The sequence below is a fragment of the Genypterus blacodes genome, unplaced genomic scaffold (genome assembly GCF_046128005.1).
Source record: "Genypterus blacodes isolate CSIRO-AG114 ecotype Tasmania unplaced genomic scaffold, CSIRO-AGI_Gbla_v1 ptg000195l_1, whole genome shotgun sequence".
NCBI classification, from domain to species: Eukaryota; Metazoa; Chordata; class Actinopteri; order Ophidiiformes; family Ophidiidae; genus Genypterus; species Genypterus blacodes.
Genome location: NW_027466995.1, coordinates 1,416,467 through 1,432,441, shown reverse-complemented (window position 1 = coordinate 1,432,441; position 15,975 = coordinate 1,416,467). Strand labels below are relative to the sequence as shown.

At 46.0% G+C, this 15,975-nt stretch overlaps 1 protein-coding gene across 1 annotated transcript in view; it reads left to right on the top strand.

The window, feature by feature from the left end:
• Positions 1-15,975, top strand: part of inpp5a (inositol polyphosphate-5-phosphatase A) — a 106,464-nt gene that overhangs the window by 46,288 nt on the left and 44,201 nt on the right. Inside the window, exons 5-6 of the mRNA XM_076169327.1 lie at positions 9,611-9,674; positions 10,884-10,987. Of these exons, the coding sequence (XP_076025442.1) occupies positions 9,611-9,674; positions 10,884-10,987 (168 nt within the window). The remainder of the gene's footprint in view (positions 1-9,610; positions 9,675-10,883; positions 10,988-15,975) is intronic.

Sequence of the window (15,975 nt, the reverse complement as noted above, 5' to 3'; positions counted from 1 at the left end):
GTGATAATCACATTGATGGATCACTTGGCGGAGGTCTTTTGGCAACTTGCAAAACTAGCAGGTACGATCTTAGCGACGGCTCCGTACAGATGCCTGGGCTATCATATTAATCATATCTTAAGGCTTCAATCTTAAGGCTTCTTTCTGGCCTGCCGCTGCCCCCTGCTGGTCTGCGTAAGGGGAAACGCTGCAACTAGTAACTAGCTAGAGAAAACAAGCTGAACTAGAGAGCCGATATGTCACTTTTTCGCAACAAAACTTGTCTCAGCAGCTCAACAGTATTACCCATCTGACTTTCTAGCTTGGTTGTTACATTTACGCATCATTTGTGGCCGGTAACCGCTCCTCTAGTTGTACGTAAAAGCACCTGCAAAGCAATTCAGCCATAACTTCCATTGTATTCTTACACAGGACATAATAATATACAATAACGTGCCACCTGGTCATCTGCTGAACGGCTCAAAGGGGAGGGGGGCGACCCAGACCCCAGACCCAGGAGCCTCTCCTCTCCAAATCCTCTTTTCACTCGACATTTCTGTGGGTGTTATATTTACAGGAGAGCAGCCGCGGGTTTTTTTGCTGCCACTCTCTTCCCTGGCACAGGACCTCCGCTCTGTCCTCAATCTTAAAGCTGTCTTTTAAGGGGGTGGGGAGGAGGGGGTGGGGGGCACGGAAAAGGGCCGGATGCAGCGATTGTACCGATAAAAAAGAAACATCTGCGTAAGGAAAGTCCTCCGTTGTTCACTCTTTTTTTATTTATTATTATAATAATACAATAAGGGGGAAAAAGCCATGACATAATTTCTGGTTATCTAAGAAGCTGGGGCTGCATTTACATTTGCTTTTCATGCTGCGTCCATGTGCTGTTAGGGGCGATGCAGTGGAGTATAACTAAGCTAGCATGGAGGATATCCAACCATTTAAATCAAGCCTCTGGGAATTTTACATAACACATCATTGGCGAGCATTGGTTTTTACATAAAGACAAAGAAGGACACAAAGAGCCACTGGACTGGCGTCTTAGCCTGAGACGAGCCGCTGCGTGTGTTTTTGCAGACTCCTCTAAAGCTTCACGGTCCTGTGGTCACTGTTGTGCTCTGAGAACGCCTCTGCTCATACTGAGACAGAACACAGACAGAAAGCTGCTTATGTTTTTATACATCGAGAGGAAAAAAATTATTTCTTTTTCTACAACACAAACTCAAAATTGGACCGTTCGGTTTTTTGACGGCGAGACTTTTCTCTCCCCCCGCCCCCTCCCTCCTCCGCTTGATCTTCAGAGTCGTGCTGGGAAAAAAAAAAAGTCTCCCGGACCGAGGAGATGGACCTTCATTGATTGTCCCTGTGCTGCAGAAACTGTCATATTTTATAGATGTTTTACGAGATGGCTCATGATCTAGACGATGTCGCCTTCATTTAGGAAGAGTTGTGTTTGTACTAAGGGGGGAGGAAGGGCTCTTGATGCAGAAAAATGTGGACCTTCCTGATAAATTCTTCTCACAAGTGACAAAGTGATGCGGCAAAGATGCAGCAAAGTCATATATTTCATTATGGGACCAGGCAATAGAGCTGTATCTCATTGGGCAGCCAAGGATGCCACTTTGTCACTACAAGGCCACAGTTAGCCACAGGCAACATGGGACAGGGACAGAATCAAAGCAGCCTATGGACATAAGCAGGCTGATTACTTCGCTCGCTGACATCACCGCCCTGACAGCTATCCCAGCATCCTTTAGGGGGGGTAGAGTAGATTTGGCTCAGTACTGATTATTTGACTTAGAAAGATGCTTATGTCAGTGTTCGCCCCAGCTCAGATGTTGACATGTGGCTTTGCGTGCATCGCCTGTGTGCTTTACATCTCGCGGCGCTGTAAAAATGTCTTTGAAGAGCATTGGATTAAAGGCAAGTAAACAACTGCGGTATTCTGTCAATATAAGAAACTTTTCAAAGCCCCAACTTCATTCAACCGCAGCAATCAGTTCGAATTATATTGCTTCCATTCTCCTCACAGCCCGTAGGATCCTAATTCAATCAATTGTTTCACAAATGAGGCCACATGAATAGGCACAATATTAAATCAAATAATACTATAGATTGATGAGCGGTCCATGACAACATTAGTGGCCTTTCCAAAATGCAGAGATGAGGGAAAAAAAAAAGAAAAATCAATGATCTTAAAGACCTGTCATTTGCATGGGCCTCTTCCCCTAATGGGAATACTTTTATGGAGGAATTACAAGTTGAAATATTCTTTTTGATTATTGGACATCCATAGCTAAATATGATTTACATTAATGAGCGTAAGTATATTAAAGGCATTTTATCCCCACAGCATCCGAAAAAAAATTGAATAATGGCTCTGGCAACCGAGCATTGGGGCCGGAGGAGGTAATGTCATTTTAATTACTAATGGATAGCTCAATTGTTCAGACTTTGATTTTTCATCTTTAGTACAATCTAATAAGGCAAATATTCATCATCTTCATATCCCTTTTAAAATGACGATGTTGTCAAGACGGAAGAATGTAGTTATTCAAAGAAAGTGGCTATTTACCATGCTGGCCCTCCGAGATGAACGGATTATTTGAAGATTGCTTTCAAAATATTATTTCCCCGAGAAAGAAGAAGAAAGGTCTTTTCATGGCTTATTGCGGATGTCTGTTCTAATTACGGCTGAGGAATTGACCTTATTATTGAGTCCCAGACTTCTTTTTTTCCCCCCTCGCCTTTGAGCGGATGTTGCAGCCCGTTGTAGTCGGAGTAAAGCGTACGTCTTGATTAAAGCGACGCATTGTGCTTTGACCTTAGAAGCTCGTTATGAAGTTACGGGGAAATCTTATCATAGCGACGTGTAAATCACAGGGTTTAGCTGCGTTTAAGGACACGACAGCAGTTTCTGATGTTTCCTTTGTAATTATGTTAAAGCACAATCTGTTAGGCTTAGACACACACAACCCTGATGACCTCTTGATGAAGGAGAGCGTGAGTTCATCCAGATCTCATTGCAGATCATTTTGGTTTGGGTTTGTAAGCGATGGAGCCAAATTTACATAACATCTCAAGAACTCATCTCTTAAAGCAACATCGGTTACAGTTCTAGAAAGGTTGTAGATGTGCTTCAAAGTAGTATATCAGAATTTATAGACATTACGGGAGGTTTTATGGCAAGTTGCATCACTCCCCCTGCATAGTTCAGGGATTGGATTAGAATGAGTGAGGTCAGGGTCACGTAAACTACACGTATGAACAAACACTTGATACATGGAGGCTACTTTATGTTACCTGATGGACTCTAGAAATACCTCCCGTAACTGCTTGTGTCTGCGGGTCACCGTGTCGTTTATGTGTTTCTCAAGCTTTACGCCCGACGCTCCGGCTGTGGGTCCATTTGATTTATCCGCCGTGAGTTTACACAAACTGTGCCTGTGCCATGCGAAAGGAGCATTTTGCCAAGCCTCATTAAGAGGTCAACAGCAGTACAGGCCCCTCAGGTGTAATCCCATTTACTTTGATCCCTGTTTTTATGTCCTCGTTAAAAGATGCTGAAGTAGCAATGCAGTATTAGTAAATACGCAGGTGGAATATCTATGAGCATTAATCATTGCTTCTCTTTCCAATGCCGCTGTCTTACTGGAAATTGGTTACCGAGCAGAAATGCTGCGTTGAATAGAATTCAGAATGTTACCCATTAATTTGAGCTGATACGAAGAGCAATTACTTCACGAATACATCAAGCATTTCACTTTAAAACTGTCACAAAACCACACTGTTTTGTTTCTGTTTCATCAGGAGGCATCCCAACCCTGAAGTATGATATATTATGGTTATTTGAACAAAGTTATGAAACTCCTCCATTTGGATTAAGCCAAAGACGCCCCCAATGCCAGCGATGTGGTCCGGATCAAAATACAAAGTACACGGCATTATAAAGAAGCTCTTTGAAAGTCTGAGTCATGTATACGCGTATTCACTTTTCTTTTTTTTTTTGGTTGAATGTCATTGCTTGATGGTTTTATTGCTTTAGACCCCTCTGTCGGGCAGGTTAGAGGAGCGACTGCACGACTGATGAGCGTGGCAGGAAATTGGCAGATGGAAGCATCCATTTCACCGCTAATTAGGGGGTCCAGCAGCCCGCCGACTGACAGGGTTCAACTGGGCAATGTAGTGCCTGCCAGCTCCCATCCTGTGCGCTTTATAAAACGCTCTTTAATTCCCCGGCACAATATCATTAACTTTGTAAGTGGATGAACACAATGGACAAGCAATTTAATTAACTTCCACCATTGAATGTTGGAGGGGAGACTAAATGAAATTAATGCACAATATTTCCCAGGGAGGCAGCCAACCTTGGGAGTGGGCCGGGATTGTTGGCAGGTCAGGCGCTGCCATAGGTTTGGCCAATTATGCCTTGTTTAGACCCATCCATAATATTTTCTTCAAAAGAAAATAAAATCAGTGGTTTCGAGATCAATCATGAGCACATGTCGCTCTGCATTCTGGGAGATTTTAGAATAATGAAGTAGAAGTAGAAGCCCTGGAAACACTCCACGCACAAAAAAGCCCAGCAGAGTCTAACGGCCCGCTGTAATTTACGTCGCCGCAACAAATCCAAACAGCAGGGGGTGTTTGAGTGGACGTTTACATCCCGTAAGTGGTTTTTACTTTATGTTCCTCCGTATATGGAAACCATATTACAGCGTTTGAGTGCAAAAAGTGTAATGCGGCTGTATTCCTATGCCGACTCCGTCACCTCGGATCAATATCATCCACACTGGCCACAATGCCAGTCAAAATGAGGTTCAGGTGGTCTGCGAGTGAATCACTATGGGTAATCTGCTGCGTCTCTTTTATTTGGCAGGGATCAATATTAGACCTGCTTTGCCACGTAAACCAATTTTCTTGCAAGGTTTGCTCATGAGGTCTCGGGGGGAGCAGCGGGAGAGCATTAAGAGAATCAGCTTAACTTAAGTCTTAATTACCGTGCAATAAATAAGTAAAGTTAGCATGTTTCCGTTTACTGTACCTTTTGAACAATGTCTCCGTCGCTTCCCCTCTCGCCGCTTTACCTTCCTCCACCCTCTCTACCCTCTCCACCCTCTCCACACACCCCAGAGACAAGGGCTCCTTCAGGAGGTGACGGATGGCTTCAACACTCTGTCCGCTTTCAAATCACAGGAAGTGACAGAAGAAGTTTTAATGAGAGTTTTGTCTGTGTATCCAGTCAGGCCTTCCAGGCAGCCGATGAATAATAGACACTGTGGCTCAATACTCTGAATACTCAATCAATGGCACTGGGAGAAGGCCTTGGCAAACACATATGGCAGCCCGTGGGTGGGAGGTGGGCTCAGGAGGGCTAAGGAACTAAGGCGTCTCCAATCCGTATCTCTGGGCTGAAAAAGCAAGTCATCTCTATTGATGCTGCTCACTTTTGTGCCCGAGTGTTTTCCTTTGCCACGGATGACAAACAGGCTGTTTGTGCAGTATTGGAGATTTGTGCGGAGAGGCTTCTGTGAATGTGCTCCTTTAGTCCTGGGTCCTGCATATTAAGTGGTCCCCCCCCCACCCCCAGAGGCCTACGGGGCCGATCTGAAATAGCTTTGTAGATTCTGGGCTTCGGTAATTCATCATTACGGGTAACATGTCCTTCTGTTTTTTCTGTTGAAGGGTTTGCTTACAGTTTGGAATGCGATGGCTAATGAGCATAACATGCATCTGTTAAGACAGAGGCGGTATCTGTGCCTCCTGTTCCAAGCTGCTGTGACGTGTGTGGAAAAGCCACGACATTTGATGTTATTGAGCTGCTACACATGAAAGAAATACACTTAATAGTGCTGAGAGAGAGAGAGGGAGAGGGAGAGGGATGCTTGAGGAAGAGACACAGTGCCATTAGGATTTGCAAAAAATCAGATCAGAACTGATTCCTCAACTGATTTACAGTTTGATAAGGAAGTAGCTTAGTAACATTCGAGGCAATTACTCAAAATGAGTCCGAGTTAGAGGCTTTTATGAATGAGTGACCATGATTTATGCATTGCTGTGTTGCTTCCTTGCCTTTTTTTATTACTATCATCTTCTGTTTATCTATCTGTTCCTGGTGCAAATAACAATTTATGGATCTCTTGATTGAGCAAATCCGGATTCCTGAAACACGTTCCTCGTGTGGATACATGAGATATAAACTCTCTGTGCTTAGAGGCACGTCTCCCATAGATACACACACATCTCTGCAGTGGCTCTAAAAGGCTGCAAACAGAGATAAATATGACTTTAAAGGACGTGTTGTTGTTGTTGTGATGGTCTGTTTACGAGGCACTACTGGAATAGAAGGAAGCACTTATGGCTGAAAAAGGATTATTGCCCTAATCAAAACAATCCCGGGTCGACTTGATTAACAACTTAATAATAGCTTATATTTAAGCAATCCCAGCCGCCAAGGAATTTTTTTTGAGTGTGCAGTCGATTTTTCTTATTGGAACACTTACGCTCATCACTGCGCTCCACAAGCCCCATAAGCCTGCACTTTGCTCGTGGCTGGGAGATGGCAGAGCATTTACCCCCAGTGTGCAGTTGTACAGTGACACTGCGATGACACCGGAGTGTGTATGTGTCAGCCCTCCTGGGACTGGCCACTCTTTCTCCGAAGCACAGATTGGAGGTGAGACCTTGCGGAAAAATTATTACTTTTATGTTTGCTTTATGGCTCATTTTTCACATTAAACGCAGGGAATCTATTCAGAGGTCACCGGATTTCTGCTTCTTTTCATCCAGCAGAACTAATTTTTGTAGCCCTCGGTATCGATAAAGCATTCAGCGGAGCAAAGTATGCAGGCTATGTACTGCGGCTCTCAAGTCTCTATTTTCCACCAGCCAGTCTATTGGGACTTGTTCAGCCCGTATCTGCTGGGGTTTTGGAAATGTCAACTACAGACACACACACATACACACGCACAAGCAGCCAGCCACCGCCGCCGTTTTGTCAGCGTGCCCTTATCTCTAAGCAGCGTGGCCGATACGACTTGTGATAAGAGATAGCATTGCCAAAACGAGTCATAAAACCGCCGCTTTTATGGCGCGGTTATTGTCTTTCTGTCTACAATTATGGCGATTACTCATTTCCCCTCTCCCCCCCTCCCCCCTCCGCGGCCTTCGCGGTGCACTTAATAGACTGCATTTTACTAATGGAAAATTAAGTAGCCGCCGTGGCATGGGGGGTTTATAAATATGTAAAATATACTTTTAATTATTTCAAGTGAATCTGGCAGCTAATCAATAAAGTGGGACGTGACAAACATACGCTTGACACAGGCCATTGTAAAGCGACTGGTAAAAGATAAGCATGGCCTGTCAGCGCAGTCGGGGGCCCTAATGAATATTTTGAGCCTGTCATGTAAGGAGACAAATGGATTAATTGCGCCCTGCTAATATAATAGCTTCTTCATGGAGAGTGCAGGAGGGAGCAGAGAGGAGGAGAGGAGAGGAGAAAGAGCACAGCAGCTGCTCGGGGTTTGAACCCCCGTGTCAAATAAATATTTATTGGGGTTGAGGGTTAAGTAGATTTTTTGCGATTACACAGAGAGCCACTTAAGCACAGCTGTTTATCATTTATTTGGAATTTGATTCATCCCAATTTGTTTGGCGTCGTTACATTTATTTGTTTTTTTAGCCGTCTTATTTACCGCGGCCGCTTCGAGCCGCCAGCCGCCATATCTGGGATTTAAATGGAGGTTTTTAGTGATTGGTCTGTTTACGTGGGCGGTGATTGAAGAGCCACGTGTTCGCTCTTGCTGATATTGTCCGTTTTTATTTAAATAACCTGCAAACGATGACAAGGGAAAGTCTGTTTGAGGATTTATAAGACACTCCTTTAAATACAACTGAGTGAAATGTATATATCTCCCCCAACACACACACACACACACTCCGTAATCATTTCTATTTCACTACGTACGGAAATATTCACGCAAACAACAGTTGGCCCGGTTGGCACCGTTTTGACAAACAGCTCCGTTTTCCCTCGCTCACCTTGTTTTCCTATCCATCTCCGTCTTTAAGTCTGTCACTGGCAGTTTAAGGTGAAAGAGAACATAAAGACAAGTGAGCACAAATAAGCGTAGGGGGGCCTTCCTGGAAGCCGTCCTCTCGCAATGGGGAAACGGTGACCTTGAGTCCTGCCTTTGCCCAGTGCCCCCCCCTCCTCCCCTCCACACACACACACACACGCACGTCCCCTCCCTTTCTCTCCCCCTGCCCTCCTTCAGAGCGAGGAAGGAATGACGGAGGGAGGGAATGGCGGCGGGGTTTGGGTCACCAGCCGCTGTTCTCATCAATTAAATGTGCGACAGTGTTTTTTCTCCGTCGGTTGAACTTATATGTCAAGGAGATGGGCAGGACCTCATGTTTGTGCTTTTGACAAATCAGCAAATGTTTAATCTCAAGATGTGCCGGCGCTCATAAATAATGCAGAGGCCGAGCCGGGGCCCAAAGTCTCTCTGCCGGCGCGTCGGCAGGCGAGAGAGAGCGAGCGAGGGAGCGAGGCGTCTGCACCCAGCCTCAATAGGCAACCCGCCTTCTGTCTCGGAGGTGTTTCTCCTCCTCTCTCCTCCTTGTTTGGGTCACATCCCTCCACACCCCCTCCTCCCCCCCATCTCATCACTCATCATTACTGTACCTGTGTATTACACTCGGATCATTTTATCCTCTCTTATCAGCCGCGACGCCGTCCGTGTCCACTTAAGGCGGCGTTATCAGCTTCCCTTCTGTTTCTCGCCATCATATTCTCACTCTCTTCTCTCTTATGTTTTAATTTGCTGGCGCTATTCTTGGAAGCAGAAGTTGCTCGCCTCCTTCTGGCTCTCTCCCTCTCTTTCTCTCTCTCTCTCTCTCTTTGAGCGGAGAAAGGAGACAGAATTATCCTCAGCCAAAGGTCTGCTATCTCAAAGACACAGGGGATTGAGCTTGAGCTTTGCCCTAAATGTAAAGAGGGCAACAGAAAGCAGTGTAGTGGACTGTGAACCGCATCAAATCCCCCTCTGCACTGTTCTCACTTCTTCCCACACAGTTTGATTGGCTTGTCCACAGACTGGGAAAGTTTCCTGATTGTTCACTGGGAAAATTAAGATTTTAAGCCTATTGAAGTTGATCTTTGCTTGTTGGAAAGTCCATCTGAATGTGTCTTTTGAAAAACTGAAATTGTCAATTCTCCACATTGGAACGACAGAGCGGAGGGTGTGTGTGGAGGCTGCGTCGGGGCGTACTGTACCCCCAAAGCACAGTTGCACCTGTTGTGTAGCTGATGGTGTGTGTCGTGTGTGTGTGTGACTGCAGCCTCTGTGGGATGTGTGCCGTGGAGTGTTAAAAAAGCGAAGCTGTGTCTTGGGGTTCCTCTCAGTTCAGTTCATCAATCGTGGAACGCCACTTCAGACAAATCCTGTGCACACTCGAGATTGTGAAAAGGTTATGAACAGTGGTTCCCACACACTGCAGAGAGACAATAATCATCCAATTTGAGCTCCCAGATTAAAATTTGAATGGAAAAGTTTGCCGTTTTTTCTGTCAAGCTGCTCATCCAAGACGCCACCGCTCACACACACACCTTTTCTTTGTCTTGCAGGCACTAGGAAGTTTCTACTTTATCCACGAATCTTTGAAAAACATCCAACAGTTTGATTTCAAAGGTGAGTCCCCCGTCCCCCCTCGCTGATACACTCACACAACCCCGCACATATAAATCACCCACACACTCCTGAGATGAAATCCTCCCATCGTGCCCCTTCATCCCACCCCTGCGTATCGCACCACAACCATTTACGGGCTATTCCAGCTTCCCATCAAAACCAGCCGGCTAAGATTGGCTCAGAGGATAATGTAAAGGGAGCTCGGATAGAATGGTAATGCTTATTAATATTAGGATTTAATTCATAAGATTTCGGGCCTACAGTAATGGTGTGCGGCAGGTTATTGGACAGTTACGGCCGTCTCATCAGCCTGCGGTGTCAGAGGGCCCCGGGGTCCGGCGCCCGTGCTAATTAAAGAAGGGATATAGATGTGGAGGCGCCTCGCTTCCTATTAAACCCAAGTCAGCATTAGCACCGGTTACCCCCAGTGAAGGACAGGGCGAAGGCAGGGGAGGGGTCAGCGGAGGAGAGGGCCGCTCGCTGTGTACACACATACACAAGAATATAGTCGTTTCTAATACAAATGACTGCTGGGCCTCTCTTTATAACTCTGTACAACCTTTACTTTCTACATTAAGATGTTAAATGAGATGTTTTTTTGTCAAATTGTACCTCTTGCACACACACACACACACACATTCATAATCTCACTTGGTCAAATTGCACAAGCTTAACACACCTGATTGACCCGTGCCATGTTCCGATTATGGTAAATTCAGTAGATAACCTGAAGTTCTGTCTTAATTCGGATAATCTACCAAACTTTCTTGAGACTTTTCTGCAAAGCTTGAACATTTACCTTTACCGTGTGCAGATAAAGAACCCACCTGATCTTACTTGACCCCGCTAGTTCAGCATCCACGGTGTTGACAGGGGATACAGAGTCGAACAAGAGCTACAGCAGAAACATTTGCTCACACACTCTTCAGCTTGAGCGCGGCCGTTCCTCGCGCTGACCAGCAGGTGGGGCAGTTGTCCGAGTGAATGGCCGCGGCCGATCCTGAGCGCACTTAATGGTATTAGGAGATTCTGATCCACACATGGGATCTCTCCAAAGATTAACCTTCTGTGTTTGTAACAATAAACCCTCTTTCTCCCGCTTTGTCGCTCTGTTTGCCCCCCCTCCCTCTCCCTCACCCACCCTCCTGCCCCCACACCCTCACACCCACACCCCTGTGCCCCATCTCTGTCTCCATCTCCTCTCCTCAGCCAAGAAATTCAGGAAGGTGGTGGGGAGGGAAACCTGCTCAGAAACACTGGAAAGCACACCCATGCTGGAGAAGGCGAAGTTTCCACAGGACTACTTTCCAGAGGTGGGTCGAGTCAAAACACAGCTTCCTGTTGAGACGAGGACAGAGAGACAGAAATGATGTGACAATAAAGAGAAATAGTGACAGATTCACCACACATAAATCAGATCAGATTAAAGTTGCTCAAATTAAACAGGAATCTTTCCATACAAACATATCTTGATTGAAGTTGATGTTACAGATACAGGATAGAAAAGTAGTTTATTGTTTAGTCAACAAATGGGTTTCTTAACAATTTCTCTTCCCCGTTTTCTGTGTTGATGTTTCCCCCCCTGAGCCGCTTCACCTTCTTTTAATCTGTTTTGAGCGTTTTCACACTCCAATTATTCCCGCATCAAGGAAATCTGCCTGACACATTGCTGATTTGAACACAAATCAGACAATTGAAACAATTCCGCGCCGGTTGAAACGGTGAGAGCCCTTGTAGTGGAGCGCCGTGTCCCGTGGAGCAATTCTCTGCACATTCTCTGCACCGTGTTCGCTTTTTCCGGTCTGCGCTGCCATCACAGGGGAGCTGAGCGCTGAGCATAGCTGTGCTGATATAGTAATAAAGAGCACGACCGCCCGCATGTCATCCCCGCACTCCCCACTCATCTGTCAACCATGCTCCGACGGTCGCCTCCGCAAATATATGCAAAAGAGATGGATACGGCCCCTTCACACACTTCCCCCCAATTTCCGTCTCTTTCACACACTGCAGGACCCCCAGCACCCAGCCGCCATGGATACATACACACCCTAGACACACACACACGCACACACACACAAACATACCCGGCATGCAATTCACGCCGTGCTTTACATCTTTGTATACATACCTCCTGTCTCAGGTTTCTCACTCTCTCCCGTATCGGCGATGATCTAAAACCAATTACACTGATTGAGGCGCAAAAGCCGTTTAAAATGATTACACCAGAGCGTTGCTCCGCATTTAACAGGACAAGGCACAAGAAAACCCACAAAACAAAACTGGTACGGCAGGGGCAGGGGCAGACGAGAAGGATTAGGGGAGTGATATAGAGAGAAAGAAGGAGGGGTAGATGAGAAAAGTTTTGCCCGGTGATTTATGCCTCTTTCCCGGCTGGGATATGAATCTGGGATGATGCTTCAGAGAGCAGCACTCCAGATAATGTTAGCCCATTTAAAAAGAGCAGATTTGTGTAGTCTATCAGGGTCGCTGAGTATTTTTTTTTTTCTTCTTCCTCCCTCCCCTCCCCTCCTCCGGCCCTCCGTAGTGAGAAATTGGTTGTTATCATAGATCACAGATACTGCTCAAACCTCTTATGAAAGATGAATTAATTTCACTAATGCTTTAATGCAAAGCTCTCATGAGGGAGGCAGACTGGCGATAACCCCTGCCTCGTCCCCGCTTCCTCCCCGGGTGATTTATGCCCTCTTTTAGTAGATGAAACCGCCTAGATTTGCCATCCATCTGCAGCTTTGAGGAATCCTATTACCAGGAGATCTTGGACCGGACAGAACACACGCGGGCGCACACACGGTCCCCTTAACCAGGTGTTCCAGTCCCAGCAGAACCGGGACGGGTCAATGGATGCAGTCAGGGAATATGGAAACGGACACGTGTTATTAAATGATAAAGAAAACACGGAGGGCAGGCACCTTGTTTACATCTGTCTGATTAGTTTTTAGATTAAATAACATCCGGTTTTTGTATTCATCCAGTATGCAGAATATAATAGAGTGACAGCAGACAGGCTCAGGGGGCTGCTGGGAGACAAATGTGTGCGTTTCCCTGCTTGTGTGTTACCTTTACAGTCCCCCATTAATAAAGTGTCACTGGGCAAGCTGCTGATGACATCATGCAGGAGGGCTTGTGTGTGTGTGTGTGTGTGTGTGTGTGTGTGTGTGTGTGTGTGTGTGTGTGTGTGTGTGTGTGTGTGTGTGTGTGTGTGTGTGTGTGTGTGTGTGTGTGTGTGTGTGTGTGTGTGTGTGTGTGTGTGTGTGTGTGTGAAAGAGACATAGAAAGAGTGACAAAGTGCCGTCATTCTCAACGTGTGAATGCACTTGAGCGGTGTGTGGTTTTATGTACTGTATGTTCTGCATTTGGACACGAGGTTTGTGGTTTGTGCTTGTGTGTGTACACGTGTTTGTGTGTGTGTGTGTGTGTGAAGGTGAACATAAGCCTGTATTTGTTACTTGTCTCAAGGTTCTGTGTGTGTCGAGTCCTATTCAGTATTTAACCAGTGGGGTGGTTTTTTAGTCTTTTAACGACCTCATCGATTATTTTGGGGAAGAATTAAACAAAAAGAGAGAATCCTTCTTAGAGCGCTTGCAGAGACCCAATGTTATTATTGTAATTTTCTAAAGAGCTATTTGTGAATTTACTGAAGTTTAAAACTGAATTTGTGTCGACATGTGCGTCAGAATAATTTCATCATATCAAATCGCGGTGGAAATTAATAAATTCTTATGCATTGAACGCCTCGGGGGCCAAAAGATTTACATTGAACTTAAATCACGCTTACTGTAGATGTATATTCCAGAAGTACTCAATCTCACCCACTACTTGTGTACCTCTTGACCCCGTCTGCACCCAGTTTGTGTGCCTGCTTGAAATGACACCCACTCCACATATGCAAACCGGTAGGGGTCCGTTCCATAATCCCCACCTTGAGTTATGGCCGTAAGTGAAGGGGAAAGGAGCCGGGGACATTACTTGAAGTGCTGAATAAGAAGGAAGTGGACAAAATAGTGGCACATTCCTCCTGAAAGGTCGGCGTGATGGATTTGGCAGCCTGTCGTTTCTCGTTGTTCCGTCAATCTCTCCGCCTCCCTCCGCCTCCCCAGTGGGTATTAATATATTTATTTGTTTGGCACGGTAATACACGCCGTCCAAAAACCATTGCATCATAAGGATTTGTCATTGCCTTATATAAATAAAGTATACGACCCAGACCTTAATGTGCCCTTGCTATTGATTGTTCTACACTGTCGTAGGGTGGGGGAAGAAGAGAAAGGGAGAAAATTGCCCGACAGGCTGTAGATCAGCGTCCGTATGAGTTTGTATTTGTTGTTTGGCAGCGCGAGTGTGTCCATAAAAGCAGCGACTTTTCATAGCCTTTTATTGTAAGCTCTAATACCGCCGCCGTGATTACTTTCATCCCCTGCCCTCTCTCTCAACCTTAACTTCCCTTCATATTTTTCTACTTTGGTTTTTGAACGCCGCGCGTAAGTCGCAGATTGAATGCGTGTAGGAAAACGTTTAACTTGAAGTGATTTCTGTGTTTAGGAGCCACTCGTAATGATTGTTTCTGTAAAGCGAGCACAAGCGAGCGTATAATAGAGGGTGTAAATCTCCGCACCCCAGCTCGGTTCCATTACAATTTGATGCATCAGAATTCTTCCATTTCCACCGCAATTTGATTTGATTCAATTATTGCGACGCGCTTAATTCAACACCGATTTCACAAGGAGATCGTGTTTATAAATGGGATCTCAATGTAACAGCGTGTACGACTGAAGGAAGACTCGTTTTATTTGTGTACATTTTATTCGTCAGTCTTTCCCAAAATAATTCAGTTAGCTGCAGATGAATCCCCTCGTGTTTCACATTTAAATGAGTCTATTTTGCACATGGATGGAGCAAAAAACGAGTCTCTAACTGAGCTCGTCTGCCAAAGTGCCACGCCGGCTCGTTTTTAACTGCGTACGGGCGTCATTTTGCTTCCCACAGGACTCAAATAAGTGAATTCTTGTCTCGGTTCAGAATTCCTACTGTGTGATTTGGAGTGGTGACAGTGATAAAAACAGCTTTTTCCTGAACGTCCCTGGTTATGGTAAGGCTTTTTGAGGGAAAACACACACACAGACTCGCACGCTGGCGCACACACAGACGCACACATGCTCTGTCCAGTCATATAAACCCGATGTGAGACCCACTTTTATTTGATGGCTCCCCCCGGATGATGGAATAAAGATAAATGCGTGTGTCTACTGGGGCTCAAATCAATCAGCGTTTGTGTGTATTACTTATTACTCACAGTGCATTTCTGTCACGGGGGCTTTTGTGTGTAACCCATCCACCCCCACCCTCACCCCTCCACCCCCCTCACACACACACCCCACCCTACCCCAAGCTGCACTGCTCTACCGCCACCCCACCGTAACATTATTTATGGCGCTTGGACTTTGAGCTGAAATATAGGAAAGGTCAAAGAATCAAACCCGATGGACGAGGAAACGGGGCAGGAGGGTGTTCGGGAGGAGGGTGGGGTAGTGGGACCATGTGTGTGTGTGTGTGAGTGTGGGGGGGCTTCCCTCTCCCCCCCCTCCTGTGTGTTGTCTGACATTTTATAGGGAGGGAAAACTTCCAATTGTCACAACTGGGGAGTTTTATGGAGTTGTTTCCTGTAATGGAGAATCTATTTAACGCTTCTACTGTCCTCCACACACGTCTTGTTTCTCCTTCTTCTTCTCCTCCTTTTCTGCCCGTCTGTCCTTCTCTCTCACACACACACACACACACACACGCCCTCCCTCCCTCCGTCTCTCCGCTCGGGCTCTCTTTATGTATTGGCCGACACTTCTGGATGTGGCCCGCTGCGTCGCCGCCGTTCATCACTGTCATGGGCGGAGACGCCATCGCTGACCTGTGGAAGGTCAGCCAATGTCACCCCGAGCCTTGTGACCTTTTACTGTTGCCCTTTGACTCCCACCCCTCATCCCTTATAGCCACGGCAACGCTCACAGCCGCACCTGAACCGATCACACACGTCACCTATCTACTCAATACAAACACACTCTATAAAGATAACAACCAGACTGTACTTACAAACATCCGTGAGTTTATTGGCCAATTCATCCATTATTAAAAAGGTGTGTGTTTGTGTGTGTTGGGGTGGGGGGGTGGGGCGATGATGCTTCAACAGGAGATTAAATGGGCCTAGACAACATCTGTGTCATCATCTCTTCCCCCGATATCAGCTGCAGCAACCAAATCATGATGTCATCATGTCACCCAATAAAGACGC